This window comes from Myxocyprinus asiaticus, chromosome 8 (assembly GCF_019703515.2).
Source record: "Myxocyprinus asiaticus isolate MX2 ecotype Aquarium Trade chromosome 8, UBuf_Myxa_2, whole genome shotgun sequence".
NCBI classification, from domain to species: Eukaryota; Metazoa; Chordata; class Actinopteri; order Cypriniformes; family Catostomidae; genus Myxocyprinus; species Myxocyprinus asiaticus.
The window spans coordinates 2,661,012-2,678,973 of record NC_059351.1 but is presented as its reverse complement, the minus strand read 5'-3'; the positions used below and the strand labels follow the sequence as shown (position 1 = coordinate 2,678,973).

The following is a 17,962-nucleotide window of genomic DNA, read 5'->3' as shown; positions in this document are numbered from 1 at the left end:
GCTTTTTCACACCAAAAGTGATCGTGTCTCTTTAGAAGACATTAATTTAACCGCTGGAGTCATATGGATGACATTCCTGCTGACTGTCTGTGATTTTTGGAGCTTCAAAAGAGAAATCTCCATTCACTTGCATTATAAGGACCTACTGAGCTTTGATATTTTTCTATTTTTCTTCAAATGTGTTCTGCTGAAGAAAGAAAGTCATACACACCTGGGATATCATGAGGGTGAATAAATGAGAGAATCTTCATTTTTGGGTAAACTATCCCTTTAAGAAATTGTGAGTGGCCAGGATGATGCTAGGGTGTTGTAGACAGTTGCTAGATTATTCTGGATAGTCACTACACTAGGTGGTTGCTTACTGGCTCAAGTCAAAACAGCCCACACCCGCCATATGAAAATCAGGTCTGATTGCTTAGACGAGTAAAAGCATATCTCTCCACAACAAGCTGCACAATTTGAGTTGTCATTCATGTCTGTAGGACAAATGGTTTTAGGATGAGTCACTTGCCTAATTTTAATACTTAGGGTTAGGGGTTTGTTCAAATCTCTACCCCCAAGTATCAGCAAAACTTGCCTTAGTAAGCACCACTAATAAATAAAGTCTCCTGCTCTTTATCTTTCAAACACACACATACTAGTTATCTCATTCCCGATATCAATCACAGCGACTGTTCTGCTAGATCGCTATCCAGCAGACTTCAGGCCACTACAGCAGCTGGTATCAGAGAGTATTTGCATGCATGTGATCTCTTTTGATTTGTTTTGGATTTGTCTGAGAAGCGTGTAATTAGAGTTCAAGTTACATTGTGGCAAACCCCAGAGCACATCATTTCAGTACTGCTATAAAGCAGAAGCTCAGTACAGACATATGAGCTCCTCTGAATGTGATCTGAACTCTGCAGCTGAAGGAAAGCATGACACAGAAAATAATTTGTCTAATTTAATCATAGTCAAGACAAAAAGAATGATTCTTTAAAGTTATCCCTTCATTTTTTTTTTCAAAATCCTTCAAATGAACTTTTAAAAACACTGTTTGTGACTCATGCCAGGAGTTGATAATAATGTAGTTCAGTCCCTGCTGCAACATGAATTAACCCTAGTGTGACCTTTGGGACATTTTTGTATTTTTTCTTGATCATTCTGGCGTTAATGCCATTTTGCCAAAGGTGTATATTTGTTGGGGAATTTTGATATTTCAACCTCAGTTCCTATAATACATCTATAATACACAAAATAGTTACACTCAGGACCTTCAGGACAAAAATGTCCCCATTGAAACCCATTAAAACTGCAATATTTGATCCCAGTGCTATTAAAGCATAAAATCATGAATTCTATGATATTATGCTTTCAGGATCCCTGGCTTCAAAATTTACATTTTTGATATTTTCCACCAGATGGCGCCATTTTTATCATGTTTAGCCTATGGAGCAAATACAAGCTTTTTCCCTATTTTCTGTTTGCCGTATTATAGAGCACTGCAGGACAATTGAATAAATGATGCAGCTAAAATTGTGTGTGTGTGTTGGTATGGATGTCAGAGTGTGTTTTGTATGTGTGTAGTGAGAAATGTGTGTGTGTGTGTGTGTGTAAAAAAACAACATTGGCATAATGTAAACAAACTGGCATTTAAAGGGTTAAAATCAAGAAAATTAATGAATATTTGGTAGTTTTTATTAGGACTGATGTTGGTTAAATTAACTAATTGGAAGTTGAAAATAATATTAATATATAATATTTTTATGGCAGTTTTTTGATACGTACATTTTTGTCCTCTAAGGACATGAGTGTGAGTTTTTTTTTTTTTTTTTTAATTTGACACTGCACAAAAAATAATAATGCATCAAAATCAATGTTGCTGCTAATCATTGACATATCCTAGACTGTGATAACACCACCCCAAAAACAAAATAATTAAAAAAATATATATATATAATAATAATAATAATAATAATAATACCCCCTTAGCATTTAGTATATGGAAAATAAAAAAAAAATTTCTCTCCATAAAAAAACAACAATGGCATTATATAAACAAACTTGCATTTAAAGGGTTAAAATCCTGAAAATAAATGAATATTTGGTAGTTATGATCAGGACTGATGGTTAAAAAAATTAAACTAACTGGAAGTGGAAAATAATATTAATCTATAATATTATTATGGCAGTTTTTTGACGCAGACATTTTTGTCCTCTAAGGACCTCTGAATAACTTTTTTAAACTGACGCACAAGGGTTAAAGGCATAGTTCATCCAAAAAATGAAAATGCTGTCATCATTTACTGACCCTCATTTCCAAAGCCATATGATTTCCTCTCCTCCGTGGAACACAAAAGGAGATGTTAGGCAGAATGCAATGAAAGTGAATGGTGACTGCGGCTAACAGTCTGCCTAACATCTCCTTAGTGTTCCACAGAGCAAAGAAAGTCATAAGAATTTGGAACAACATGAGCGTGAGTAAAATAATTTTTATTTTTGGGGGAACTATCCCTTTAAGTCCTTTGCTGTAATTTCCAAAGATGTCTGAGAAAATATATCAGTACATAATCCAGTGTGCACAGTGGTCCCTCTGGACCATGTCTGGAAAAGGTCTGTGAGAAGTAGAGATGTCCAGGTCGAGTCAGAGTCATAAATCAGAAGTCTCCTCCTGGGCTGCCATTCCAGAATCCTCCAAGATGCATGATTACAGTGAGGCCGTGATATTAAACAACAGGGTTGTGCTGGATGATGCCCCACAGATGAGAGCCTCTTTTTTTTTGTCTGAGTTTGTCAGGATATGTCTGGCACGAGTAAAGCCTGGATTTATGAAGACTTTAATGCAGTCCATTGCGTATGTGCCGATGGCTTGAGAAAAGTCTGCTAAAATGGTTACTAACAGAAAGACGCTCTGATGTGGGCTCCAGAGATTCATTCATGTATTATTTCTACTTGTCTAAATGAATGTTCTGTCAGACCATCAGCATGAAGACTTACTTTAACCACTGCAACAAATTGTCCCAGCAACCCACACACTTAACAACAAAGACACAAAACCACCTACATCATCTCTTCCACACACACACACATGCACACACAAAAACTCAGTGAGGCTCTGTCTGGCATGAGAGGAGTTCAGAGCAGTGTACAAAAGTGTGTTTGCTTGTGTTAAATAATTTGCCTCATGTAGATCAGTGATAACTGGATTTTGTTTTGACTAAAAGTTAATGATCAAGGAAAATAATTAACTAGATTTGCAAAATAAAATTTGAGTGGTCGTTGCATGTGCAAAACTCACTGCTATGAAGCTTGGGCTTTGTGGGTGGTTATTTACTGGCCCAAGTCAAAAGAGCCCACCCCCATGTTTCTATGATATTCTGGCCTTTAGACAAAGGATTTTTCAGTGGCCCCAACACAAATTTTTGTATGTATATTTTTATGTTATTTAACTTATTAATTTTTTTTAATACCTTTGTTGGAAAGTGAAGAAATATGATTAGGGCCGGCCCCTGGCATAGGCGACATAGGCGGTTGCCTAGGGCGCAAAATAACAGGGGGGCGCCACACGAGAGGATTTTTTTCAGAAGTGCACCCTCTCATGACAGCTGTGTGCCCCTCTACACCTGCAAAATGTTTTTTGTCTTTTCCGGATCTGAAATAAAGCATCTGGCCTGGATTTCAAAATTGGCTTTAAATTTCCGGGATTTGGCTTGGTCTTCATTTTATTTTATTGTATTTTTTTTTTTTTTTTTTTCCACCCAATTTGGAATGCCCAATTCCCAGTACGCTTTTAAGTCCTCGTGGTCAAGAAGAGATTCGCCTCAATCCGGGTGGCGGAGGATGAATCCCAGTTGCCTCCGCATCTGAGACCATCAATCCACGCATCTTATCACGTGGCTTGTTGAGCGCGTTGCCACGGAGACACAGTGTGTGTGGAGGCTTCACGCCATCCACCACGGCAACCACGCTCAACTCACCACGCGCCCCACCGAGAACGAACCACATTATAGTGACCACGAGGAGGTTACCCCATGTGACTCTACCCTCCCTAGCAACCGGCCAATTTGGTTGCTTAAGAGACCTGGCTGGAGTCACTCAACACGCCCTGGGATTCGAACTAGCGAACTCCAGGGGTGGTAGCCAGCGTATTTTACCACTGAGCTTCCCAGGCCCCCAACTTCATCTTCATTTTAAGGTGCTCTCTACAGTTAGGAATATCATACAGTCAGTATATTTGTTACTGCGCGTCAGTTAAGTGTTTTCGTGTCCCTATGTGATTATTTTTGGCTGAGAGCAGCTGCAGCAGAGCGCACACGCTTTCAAAGTACTATTTTTGCTCGCGAGACTGCCTGCTTTCTGCGCATACTGTATGTCTGTGCATGCGAAAAGGATCGACAGATTGCTCTGCAGCTAGAAGAATCCATATTGCAAGTACACTTTTAGAAGTACGTTCCCCAACTCTGCAAATGATTAAATAGGACACCTGTTTCATCAGACTCGTGCTTGCCACACATTGTAATTTTCACCTGAAAACGTTGACTATGTCGAGAAAACATCAAATGTACTACGTGTATCAGGGACATTTAAACTAATATGACTGATAAAAAATAGACCATGATGGAAAATTTCAACTAGGGCCATCAGATAATTGTAGTGCAACCTCCGTATTGGACCTGTAAAGCTGGCACTTTTGTGTCATTGGAAAAAAATAAAAATCAGAAAATCCTACTCATACTAAATATAACAAGAACAAAACGCCAAAACAGCATTTGTCATTAAAATATGATCTTCAGGGAAGTTCCTGGGCACCGCAGGAGGACTGAAAAGTGTGAGGTGTAGTATAAAAATGATTTTTAATGGCATCTGATCTTTTTGTTTTTTATTTTATGGCCATTATTAAATGTATTAATGTTAATATTCCTTCAAGGAATGTTCCGGGTTCAATACAAGTTGAGCTCAATCCACAGAATTTGTGGTATAATGTTGATTGCCACAAAAATGTATTTCGACTCGTCATTCCTTTTCTTTAAAAAAAAAGAAAAGGACAAAAATCGAGGTTACAGTGAGGCACTTACAATGTAAGTCAATGGGGCCAATTTTTGGAGGGTTTAAACACAGAAATGTGAAGGTTATCATTATATAAAAGCACTTACATTAATTCTACTGTTAAAACTCATGTATTATTTGAGCTGTAAAGTTGTTTAAATCGTCATTTTTACAGTCGTTTTAGGGGTTAGGGTTTGTTGACATTACATCGTCATGGTAACAAAGTTGTAAAATTGGCTATAACTTTTTAATTATGAGTGTTAACATAATATAATTACGTTAACACACATATTGTTTATGTCTTGTGTCTAAACTTTTGAAACAGTGAGTATTTTAACGTTCAATGATTGGCCCCATTGACTTCCACTGTAAGTGCTTCATTGTAACCCACATTTGAGCTTTTTTTAAAAGAAAAGGAGGGACGAGTCAAAATAAATTTTTGTGGTAATCAATATTATGCCACAAATGCTGTCGATTGAGCTCAACTTGTATTGAACCCGGAATATTCCTTTAAATGTATTAAATAAATGTCAATGATGATTTTGCCACGAAGAGGTCCAGGCGTGTGCAGCTTGATGTTTTGCACAAAAATGGACTGCAAACAATCCACCCAAAGTGGATGGGATCTCGGAGGTGCCAATCTAAAATCTCGCCTAGGGCACCAATAGAGTTTGGGGCGGTCCTCAACAAATGTAAGATATATTGACAACACAGCCGAGGCCCGATGGGGCAAGTGACAGTTCTGTCAACTGGCCTGAAACTCTCTTACACTGGCTCCCAATATCTGTATTGGTGAGCCAAAGAATAAGCGATACTAATAGTGATGCTTGCAAGCTTTACTAATTAATTCTTTCAAACTATTTGATCTATTTACTTAGTGGAACATAATCTGTCGGTCAGGGAGTCCACCATCTTTGTTCATAGTGCTAAATATTATTACCAGTGTACAAAGTAAAGGCAGTATTCGGGTTCTGTAAAATAAAATGTGTTGAATAATAAAGGAGTAGCATATGATTTTGCAGCATTAAAGAGGGAAAGCGCCCCTCTGCCCTGCCACTGCAGACTTTGCTGTTTATTGAAAACAAATGAAAGCTGGACACAATGAGGAAACTAATCAAGCTTGGAGCAGCAGAGAGCAGAGGAGTGCGTAAAAGAGCCGGCCTGTTAAATGGGATGCAGGTGTGGGTATGTGAGAGAGAGCGGGGGTTGTAGAGGGGCTCTGTGAATTTTCCCAGGCCCAGAGGAAAGAGAAAGTGATGGAGGGGGAATGAGGAAAAGAGAGCTGGCCGATTTTGGGACCTCTGCCCACCAGTGACAAATGTCTCCTCTCATGCAGGAGGGCTAGCTGCTGGCCATACCCCCCTCTCTCTTTCTCTCATATACAGAGTCATGAGACACACACAGGCTCAGTGGCATTTTGTAGCCCTGCAGATCAAAGAATTGTTCTGGGCCCTGAGGGTTCAGGAGCCAAAAGAAAGTGAGGTGTAGGAAAGGGAGAGAGAAAGAGCCCAAGCTCATGCCAGCTTTTAATCAGGCTCTAGGCAGCTAACATGATAAAGCACTCAGACTGAGAACAGAGGGAGGTAGAAAGGGACAGAAAAAAAAAGAGGTACAAATGGACTTGAGTGAGCTGCTCAACCTGTGGCCCTGGCTGGAATGAAATGACAGATGATTGTTGATTAATTGTAGAGTTTAATGGAAAAACTGGTTCTTCATGGCTAGGGCTTAACCATAAGGATGACCCGGGTCAAGCGTGAGAGAGTTTCAGGCCAACTGATTGAACTTTCACATGCCCTATCAGGCCAGTTCTTGCCATCTTATGTTTCAATGTTTATGTTGATCATGCATGTGTTTTTATGCCTTGTAAACATAAAAATGTGTACATGTGAAAAAACATAAATATAATAATAAAAAAATAAAAATACAATAAAATGATCAATTAATAATAAATCAGATGAATATATTTTTCTGAAACTTATAAAACATATATATATATATATATATAAAATTATGAACATAAATTGTTGAGCCCTGATGATTCATATTTACCTTGATGTTATCCTCCACCTCCATGTGTCCCAGGAGTTTTCCATTGATGCTGAAAATGCAAAAGTGGCCCTTGTCATAATAAATGACACAATGTCCCTCGGTGGAGGACAGAACCAAACGTGGCCGCATGTTGCCATGTGGACCCTCCAAAGTCCTCAGCAGGTCACCGTTCATTGAGTGGATCAGACACGGACCCTCTGTTAACAAAGTATTGGAAATGTATTTTAGAATTTCACAGGAACAAATAATTCAATGCATGTGTATGTGTGTATCTGTGAGAGGTTTGGCTTACCTCTGCATCCGCTGATGATCAGTCCCAACTCTGCACACACACTGGCACATGTCACCTCACAGTCATGACCCGTCAAGATCGCCCGGGGAGTCACAAACTCTGCTGGAGAAACACACACACACACACACACACACACACACACACACACACACACACACACACACACACACACACACACACACACACACACACACACACACACACACACACACACACAAAGTTAATGGTCAAACACAATGAAAGCAATCACACAAATGCAAAAAAAGAGTTTATAATTGACATCATAAAAATAATCAACAAAACAACACTATATTACACCATGCAGCAGAGGTTCTCAACTGATTTTACATTGGACATCGGACCCAACAAAACACTAGAATTATAGTACAAAAGTACACAAAATGTTCTTAAAATCAAACACTGATATGTATTAATATTACCATGAACTGCATAGGCCTAATTGACAATTTATGTACCTTAAAGATGAAGTGTGTAACATTTTAAAGTGTTAGTTCTTCTTTTGTTTTTGGCGATTCACATTCTTCGTGCATATCACCCCCTACTGGGCAGGGAGGAGAATTTATAGTAAAAAAGGACTTAAATATTGGTCTGTTTCTCACCCACACCAAAGATATCGATTTGTATTAAACCACTGGAGTCGTCTGGATTACTTTGATGCGGACTTTGTGCTTTTTTGTTTCCCATTCACTTGCATTGTATGGACCTACAGAGCCGGAATATTCTTCTAAAAATCTTCATTTGTGTTCTGCAGAAGAAAGAAAGTCATACACATCTGGGATGGCATGAGGGCGAGTAAATGAGAGAATTTTCATTTTTGGGTGAACTGTTCCTTTAAGTAATTTTACAATGGACTTTTATGTATCTTTTATTTTCTTTATAATTTCCATGTAAAGCACTTTGAATTACCATGGTGTATGAAATATAAATAAACTTATAAATAAACTTGCCTTGTCTCTGTGGCACTATTAATAACGAATGTTTTCCATAAAGCCCGAATGTTTTTATCATCTTGTAGTGATGTCAGTACCAGTGCTTGTATCAAGTTGATACTAAAACATAGTATATTTTAATATTTGAACAATATATTTTAATATTAAGTAATCTAATAATACCTGTCTTTCTACAGTATCGATAACACCAAATAACACCATAATCGATATAGTGCACATGCGCTGTTTTGTTAGCAGCTAGCTGTTTTCTAGCACTCATGCATGTGCGTGCATGCGTGACGAGCGTGCGTGACACGAGATTGCGGCTGTGTGTGTCTGGTGTCGGTGTTGAGTTGGTCCATCCAGATGCAGTAAAGTACTAAATATTAAGATATATAACCCTAAAAACAAAATACAAAGATGTGCTTGAGGAATTTGCAAACTTTAATTCATGAGCCAGGACATTTGCATTTTTTACAAAATTCTTTTATTAAGACACGTTACCATGAACCTCGCAAACTCTGGCAAAACTTTCTCACAAGCACCTATTTTAGCCTATTTACAGCCTGCTATCTTTTAAACAAACTATGCATAACCGAAAGGGACAATTTAGTGTTTTTTTTAATCAAGTTTTTAAGTAGGGAAGAGCGGGGCACAAACTAACACAGGCTAGTTGTAACACACATGGTTTAAATGTTTCCACACACACTGGTAAGATGAAACTTCATTTGTTTACTTTATTCCACAGCAACACTGTGCGGAGAACAAATTGCGGCAAAATTCAAAAAACTTTGGGAGATATCGCCAAAAGTTCATTTTAAAGTAGCAAGATTTTTACAAAAATCACATAGAAGTTAATTTTCATCTGTGTTTTTAGTGTATATTTAAAATGAGGCAAACTTGGTATTATTTTACCCTCAAATCTGTTAGCTAGCATCTTGCATAGTCTTTTCATTCTTAGCTAGCCAGGTTTAAAATCACCGTTGCGCTGGTGAGGCACGCTGTAACACTGCATTACAATGAACCCCAATTAGAACAAACTATATTTAATTCCATGCAGTCAGATTTGTAATTTACATATTTCCTCTTTATGCGTGTGTTGTGTCTTCATCTATTTACTTGCATTATATTGGCCTTTGCTGTAGCTTTGTAGCGTGTTCAATGTCAAGTGTCAAAATTACTGCAATATTATATATGACAAAGTAAATCGATGGCTTTTATTGACATAATATTTAGTTTATCTTCTGTGTATTTTAATTGGATCGGATACAATTGTTAGAGGGGGATTTTAAGCTGCAATTTCGTCATGTTACAATGTGCCCCTCAGCTGTTAAGCGGGGCACGTTGTAACCAGGGACTAAAAACGAAATGCATTTCGGTTCGTTCTGAGCAAAAACTGTATTTTTTCATTCCGGTTCAGAAGTTCCGCAGCCTGCTTTCAAAATGGTAACCGGTTAGAACAAAATAAAAGAACGGTTAATAAAGTGTTTTTTAAATGTCAATACTTTAATGGGTCGGTAAAATACCAATTGCACTGTTGCCAGACCTTGCAAGAGAAACAAGCAACCAGGTCTGGAAAAACAATCCCAAAATAAGCCACTCCCCTCACCAAAATAAGCGAAAATATCCAAAAAGTGTTAGTTTGTGCCCCGCTCTCCCCTACACAGTGTTAAAAGCACACAATTTCTAATCTTCGAGCACATCTGAAGCCGAGACAAAAGTTAGTGGGACCTTCAGTAATATTTAAAGAATTACTATATAAATGACATCTTACAGATGTAACATTTAATGTAAAGTAAATTATATTCTGATATTTAATCAACGGATGGCCCAAATGTATCCACAGAGGTCTGGGCTAAGCCCCGAATGTCCACTGACCCCAGAACTGTCCCTGCCGTCAAGCCCAACACAACACCATTGTCTCAACCAGTGGCGTGAGATGGGGATGGTACTATCTGTAGCAGATTGCAGGCGTATTCGGAAAGCTGTTTGAAAACAATGTTTATTTATTTATTTTACTTTGCATACTTTTGTGTATGGTTATTGAGAAGAGTCTAGCTTTTAATAAGTGACAGATGAGTTTCACTGGACGCACAGTCTTTAATGTCAACAAAAAGGCAGGATACGTTTGTTTTTTCCCTGCGACCCCATCATAACAGACCTTCAACCCATTTTTGGGTTATGCCCCACAGGATATAATAGCTGCACTTGTAAAGTTTAAATTATGTTGCTTAATGGTTGTCTACCATGCAATTATGTAATTACTGCAATCATAAGCAGACAAGCACACAAGCACCTGTTTTATGGTGAGTGTGTATGGTGCAGTGAAGCTATATTCACTCTCAGAAATCTCAGTAGGTGTTGTATCTTACAAAACACCTCCAAACTCTGCAATGAAGACTTATTAGTCCATCCATGTGCAACATGACAGCCTTTAGACCTGCAAACCGGAGCTGCAGACCAGTGCATCCTCCTCTGAGAGGACCTGTGCTCCATGAACAAAGACATTAAATAAAACATGAGCCCGAGGTCACGTATGGGATTATGTACAGACAGCTGGACGGTCACTATTGCAAAATAAAACCCCAACAGGGTGATCAGAACCTCGATGGGGAGTGGAGGGTAATGACATGTGGTATAAATTGCAGGAGACATGGATGGTTTTATGTGTACAGTTTGGAAAATACAAAGTCCAGTGAGAGTCTTTTATGACTGATGTGGGACTGATGTCAGACTGTTGGTGACTGGACTCAAAATAAAATGTACAGTTGAAGTCAGAAGTTTACATGCACCTTAGCCAAATACATTTAAACTCAGTTTTTCACAATTCCTGACATTTAATCATAGAAAACATTCCCTGTCTTAGGCCAGTTAGGATCACTACTTTATTTAATGTCAGAATAATAGTAGAGAGAATGATTTATTTCAGCTTTTATTTCTTTCATCACATTCTCAGTGGGTCAGAAGTTTACATACACTTTGTTAGTATTTGGTAGCATTGCCTTTAAATTGTTTAACTTGGGTCAAACATTTTGGGTATCCTTCCACAAGCTTCTCACAATAAGTTGCTGGAATTTTGGCCCATTCCTCCAGACAGAACTGCTGTAACTGAGTCAGGTTTGTAGGCCTCCTTGCTCGCACACGCTTTTTCAGTTCTGCCCACAAATTTTCTATCGGATTGAGGTCAGGGCTTTGTGATGGCCACTCCAGTACCTTGACTTTGTTGTCCTTAAGACATTTTGCCACAACTCTGGAGGTATGATTGGGGTCATGGTCCATTTGGAAGACACATTTGCAACCGAACGTTAACTTCATGGCTGATGTCTTGAGATGCTGCTTCAATATATCCACATCATTTTCCTTCCTCATGATGCCATCTATTTTATGAAGTGCACCAGTCCCTCCTGCAGCACAGCACCCCCACAACATGATGCTGCCACCCCCATGCTTCACGGCTGGGATGGTGTTCTTCAGCTTGCAAGCCTCACCCTTTTTCCTCCAAACATAACGATGATCATTATGGACAAAACAGTTCAATTTTTGTTTCATCAGACCAGAGGATATTTCTCCAAAAAGTAAGATCTTTGTCCCCATGTGCACTTGCAAACTGTAGTCTGGCTTTTTTATGGCGGTTTTGGAGCAGTGGTTTCTTCCTTGCTGAGCAGCCTTTCAGGTTATGTCGATATAGGACTCGTTTTACTGTGGATATAGATACTTGTCTACCTGTTTCCTCCAGCATCTTCACAAGGTCCTTTGCTGTTGTTCTGGGATTGATTTGCACTTTTTGCACCAAACTACGTTCATCTCTAAGAGACAGAATGCGTCTGCTTCCTGAGTGTTATGATGGCTGTGTGGTCCCATGGTGTTTATACTTGCGTACTATTGTTTGAACGTGGCACCTTCAGGCGTATGGAAATTGCTCCCAAGGATGAACCAGACATGTGGAGGTCCACATTTTTTTCTGAGGTTCTTTTTATTTTCCCATGATGTCAAGCAAAGAGGCACTGACTTTGAAGGTAGGCCTTAAAATACATCCACAGGTACACCTCCATTTGACCCCAATTAGCCTATCAGAAGCTAAATTATGCTTGACATCATTTTCTGGAATTTTCCAAGCTGCTTAAAGGCACAGTTAACTTAGTGTATGTAAACTTCTGACACACTGATATTGTGATATAGTCAATTAAAAGTGAAAAAATCTGTGGAAACATTACTTGTGTCATGCACAAAGTAGATGTCCTAAACGACTTGCCAAAACTATAGTTTGCTAGTATTAAATCTGTGTAGTAGTTAAAAAATGAGTTTTAATGACTTCAACCTAAGTGTATGTAAACTTCTGACTTCAACTTTATGTGGAGCAAGTAAGCAAGTGATTTTTGAGTGACAGAACATCACAGGAAGTCTTAAAGATGTTTTTCAGATGGTCTGACTTAAACACAGCCAGTAGTTCTTTTCTTAAATCAAAGGACTCCTTCATACTCCTAAACAGCCACCTAGGGTTTGCCCCTAAAGTCCAGCACAGGATCAACAATATACTGCACATCTGGATACACTGTAAGTTATGACCTCAATGTTTGGCCCAGGTACATTTCACAGAAAATATGTGTTCTACTTTTACGCTATGTATTTTGTAATCTACAGTGGCTCCAAAAAGCAGTTATCATCACAAAATAAACCCTGACAGGGTGATCAGGACCCCAACGCGTAAGAGGGGTGTTGTATCACCCTGTAAGAGTTTATGTTCCGGTAAAAACCGGCTGGCTGTATATTATCCTGCTTATTACCTGGCTATCTACCAAATAAATGAATGAATGGACATAAAATATCGATTTGCATTGAATTAACGTTATTATGTGGGATACTGAGTCTCTAGAAACAGCTTCATTCCACTTCTAGTTTTCATTGGAGTACTAGTTGGTGTGTTTTTTTGGAAATAATGTCCGTCTAACTGTTTATTATCCGTCTTCTTACAAGACCACTTATCTTGAATAATAAGGTAAATGGGTATGAAACGTTGATCTAAGTTGACATTTTTTTATTATCTCCCTTATAGTGATCGCAGAGTGATACGAGAAGTAGGAAAAATGACTCGCAATACCCAGATGTTGGTCTGATATCACTTTATCCCCGGATGTGTAGTCGTTATTCAGAAATATCAGACTGCTGAATGGCGCGACTGACCAATCAAAATAAAGTGCTGCAGAGAGATGTGTAATACTTAGTTTTAACCAACTGGTCCCATGGAGGTGTGCTAGGAGAGGAACCACAGGTGTGTTCAGCACATTAACTATGCACATGTTCCACTAAGTCTGACAACCACAAAGTGTGCAAATACTTTTATGTTTTGATTTTGAAAAATATCTCATTATTTATACATATTTTTAATTTAATTTAAAATTAATAATTTAATTAATTAATAAATCTTTTGGTGTAATGTGTTTGCTTGTCACAACTCTAAATTCTAACTGATTACCCCCTCGTGAGGGACCCCCTACCTAAAATATAAAGTAACTCCAAGATTATAAAGACAATGTTGTTTGCTAAATTAAATAACTAGGTTTCATATCATCATTGTGCTAAAGCCAAAACATATTATATTAATCTGGAAAATATTTACTTTATATTAAGTAGACAGTTTTTGACTAAAAATCTTGATTAATCTCATGATTTCTGACTAGTCTTTAGAAAGCAGAATGAGGCAGTAACTGCGTCAAACATATTTAATTCATGTCTTAAGTTAACAAGTAAACTTGCTCTAAAAAATACATTTTGACATCTTTAAAATTTTCCGTGGACCCCCTAGCGCTCCCTTGCAGCCCCCTGAGTGGCCCTGGACCCCAGTTTGAAAACCCTTGATCTAATGGAATGACATTCATTGATTTTTTAAGTGTGTCTCATATTGGTATTTTGTTATTTAAAGGAATATTATGGGTTCAGTACAAGTTAAATTCAATCGACAGTGTTTATAATATTAATTACCACAATAAAAAAAATAATTTGACTTGTCCCTCCTTTTCTTTTTTTTTATTTACCCCTTTTCTCCCCAATTTGGAATGCCCAATTCCCACTTCTTAGTAGGTCCTCATGGTGGTGCGGTTACTCGCCTCAATCCGGGTGGCGGAGGACAAGTCTCAGTTGCTTCCGCTTCTGAGACCGTCAATCCACGCATCTTATCATGTGACTCGTTGTGCATGACACCGCGGAGACTCACAGCATGTGGAGGCTCATGCTACTCTCCACGATCCACGCACGACTTACCAAGAGCCCCATTGAGAGTGAGAACCACTAATCGTGACCACGATGAGGTTACCCCATGTGACTCTACCCACCCTAGCAACTGGGCCAATTTGGTTGCTTAGGAGACCTGGCTGGAGTCACTCAGCACGCCCTGGATTTGAACTCGCGACTCCAGGGGTGGTAGTACTTGCATTGTAAGTCTCTCACTGTAACATCGATTTTTGCTTTTTTTTTTAAAGAAAAGGAAGGACAGTCGAGAGTTTGAATCCAGGGTGTGCTGAGTGACTCCAGCCAGGTCTCCTAAGCAACCAAATTGGCCCGGTTGCTAGGGAGGGTAGAGTCACATGGGGTAACCTCCTCGTGGTCACTATAATGTGGTTCTCGCTCTCGGTGGGGCGCGTGGTGAGTTATGCGTGGATGCCGCGGAGAATAGCGTGAAGCCTCCACACGTGCTATGTCTCCGTGGTAACGCGCTCAAAAAGCCACGTGATAAGTTGCGCGGATTGAAGGCAAATAAGATTCGTCTTCCACCGCCCGGATTGAGGCGAGTCACTACGCCACCACGAGGATCATGAGCACATTGGGAATTGGGCATTCCAAATTGGGGAGAAAAGTGGAGACCCCCCCCAAACCAAAAATGTTTTTTTCAGATCAGTTGATTTGAGGAAGATGCTAAGAGACATTCATCAGAAAGCACTTACACTTTACCTTTATAAGCTCTCCTCAGATATAACTGTGATATCTGTGAAATGTTGATATCTACAAAACAATCAGCAATTTCATTGCGCCAAATAGACTCAACATAGTGTTTATAGTTTTCTTGGAAATCAACCTACGAATGGCTCAATAATAGCTGTCTATGCATAGATAAAAGTTTTTTAACATCGAAAAAGTTACACATTTCAGCTTTGAGGAAGCTTATTTCCTTACATAGGTATTATATTTTTAACATGAGAAACAAACGATGAGCTAAATCAAATAAATCTAAGTAATGTCAAAATTGCTGTTAACTCTCTCTCTCTCTCTCTGTGTAGATGTATAGGTTTCATTAGGTGGCAAACTTCCTAAATGTCTCAGTTTTGAGTTATACCCTACAACTCTGGGGATTAAAGCCTGATGTCGGATTGTGCCCTGAAAAGATCAATAAAACTGATATATTGGTGTATCGTTTAACCTCGCCGTCATTGGCCACCATTTGGTTTGCATTAGGACAACATCTGATTACAATCTAATACCTATATTATATATCTATACTGCAAAGGTGTACTAGAGAGTATCATTTACCCATAGAGAGAGGGAAAAAAAGAGAAAAAAAGAGTGTATATGTGATTATGTACAGCATGCAAAACAATACTACAAAAACATTTTTGCACAGATTAGTGTAACCAAAACAGCATCAGACTGGTTCTACAAACATCAGGTTTCATGGATGTGTTCTGCATGATTCAACCACAAGATGTCAGTGTGGTCAATAGAATCCAAAAAACACATCTTTACCAACGCAACTTGTAAATCTGTCTTCCTCAACTAATCTAAAGACTATATCTAAATTCGGAATATACTACTAGCTTATTGTATAATGTGTCATATGTAGTGCACACTGTATACAGCCTGCAATTTTAATTTTAAGTGAAACTGTAGACATTATTCCACAATAAATGTTTCAAACAGCAGTATGCTGCACTGTAGTCACATGACCTCATTTAGTCCCATATTATTGGTGTCTAGTCTTCATCTTGGAAAAAAAAACATTATTTAGATTTTTGTTCATTCAATTTTAAATGTAAAAATGTTTTAACTTTTAGGAGTCTCATAATAATGACTAATAAAAGATAAATTAAAATGTTACAAATTGTAACTCTAATTACCTCTGGTTCATTTATAACACTGGAAAGAAGGTTAAAGGAACAGTTCACCCAAAAATGAAAATTGTCTCATTATGTACTCACCCTCATGCCATCCCAGATGTGTATGACTTTCTTATTTCAGCAGAACACAAATGAAGATTTTTAGAAGAATATTTCAGCTCTGTAGGTCCATACAATGCAAGTGAATGGTGGCCATAACTTTGAAGCTCCAAAAAGCACATAAAGGCAGCATAAAAGTAATCCATAAGACTTCAGTGGTTTAATCCATGTGTTCAGAAGTGATATGATAGGTGTGGGTGAAAAACAGACCAATATTTAAGTCCTTTTTACTCTAAATCTCCACTTTAGCTTTCACATGTGAAAGTGAAACTAAACAGGCACCATATGTGACTTTCAGATGTACTGTAAAATTGAAAGTGGAGATTTAGGGTAAAAAAAGAACTTACATTTTTATCTGTTTGTCACCCACACCTATCATATCACTTCTGAAGACATGGATTAAACCACTGGAGTCGAATGGATAATTTTTAAGTTTAATTATGTGATTTTTGGAGGTACAAAGCTCTGTTCACCATTCACTTGGGATGGTATGAGGGTGAGTAAATGATGGGAGAATTTTCATTTTTGGGTGAACTATCCCTTTTAAGTCTATCCCATTGTGGGATACAGTGGGATACAGTATTCTGTGCAGTGTGCTCTGTTGTAAACTGCACATTATGGCAAATGTTGTATGTCATCCAAGTATACAATTTGCATACTGTGCACAGTATACATACTCTATACTGCATACAACAGTAATAGTAAAAATAGTATGCTATTCTGATCTAAAATGCTCATTAATATTCAAAATCCGACCAGAGATTGGTTTGACCTATAGACTTGCAGGAAACATATAAACATGCTCATTAAGTGTTAACGAGCCAATTAAAAACTGTGCTGTTTGAGGTGAGAGAGTTTGATGTTTTTTGAGACAGAGAGAAATGTAATAGGATGTCACCTTGTGGTATTGGACTGTGTAAATATCTACTCTGCTACCACAATAGATTATATTAATATGGACATGGAACTTGAAATTTGATCATATTGAGAAAAATGAACTAACATCAAAATGCAAATGCCAAACATTTTCACCAGTGAGATCCCAAAATCTAAACATGAGCTGCTACAGAGACGTCAGCTTCATGAAATCCAGTTAAAACACAATTAAACTGGAACAACGATACTGACACATTTATATGTGTATCATTATTGCTCATTAGTTAATAAACACAGCCTGGTCATAAACTTGAGCTTTCAATTGAACTGGCCTTTTACACTGAACTACTAGCTGCATCGAGGAAAACAGTTTGGATATTAACAGAGCATGTCCTCTAATGTTCTACCTGTGAGACAAATGTAAAAATTCTGCTTGATTTCATTTCAGATGAAAGCCCTGTACTTTCTGCTTTTAGTCACTTGAATGGCACTGACGTTGACCATCCACCTTCAGGCGCTCTTTAACCAAATCACAATTAGTCATAAATCCTGTTCCATTTGTAAGA

The 17,962-nt window shown here is 38.3% G+C and overlaps 1 protein-coding gene across 2 annotated transcripts in view; it reads right to left on the bottom strand.

Moving 5' to 3' along the window:
* Nucleotides 1-17,962, bottom strand: part of lrba (LPS responsive beige-like anchor protein) — a 329,573-nt gene that overhangs the window by 7,350 nt on the left and 304,261 nt on the right. The window contains exons 53-54 of one of the 2 annotated variants that reach the window (XM_051704960.1): nucleotides 7,367-7,468; nucleotides 7,075-7,271 (exon numbers count right to left, since the gene is read on the bottom strand). In XM_051704960.1, coding sequence (XP_051560920.1) covers nucleotides 7,075-7,271; nucleotides 7,367-7,468 — 299 coding nt within the window. The remainder of the gene's footprint in view (nucleotides 1-7,074; nucleotides 7,272-7,366; nucleotides 7,469-17,962) is intronic. The other variant, XM_051704961.1, reaches the window with a different exon arrangement.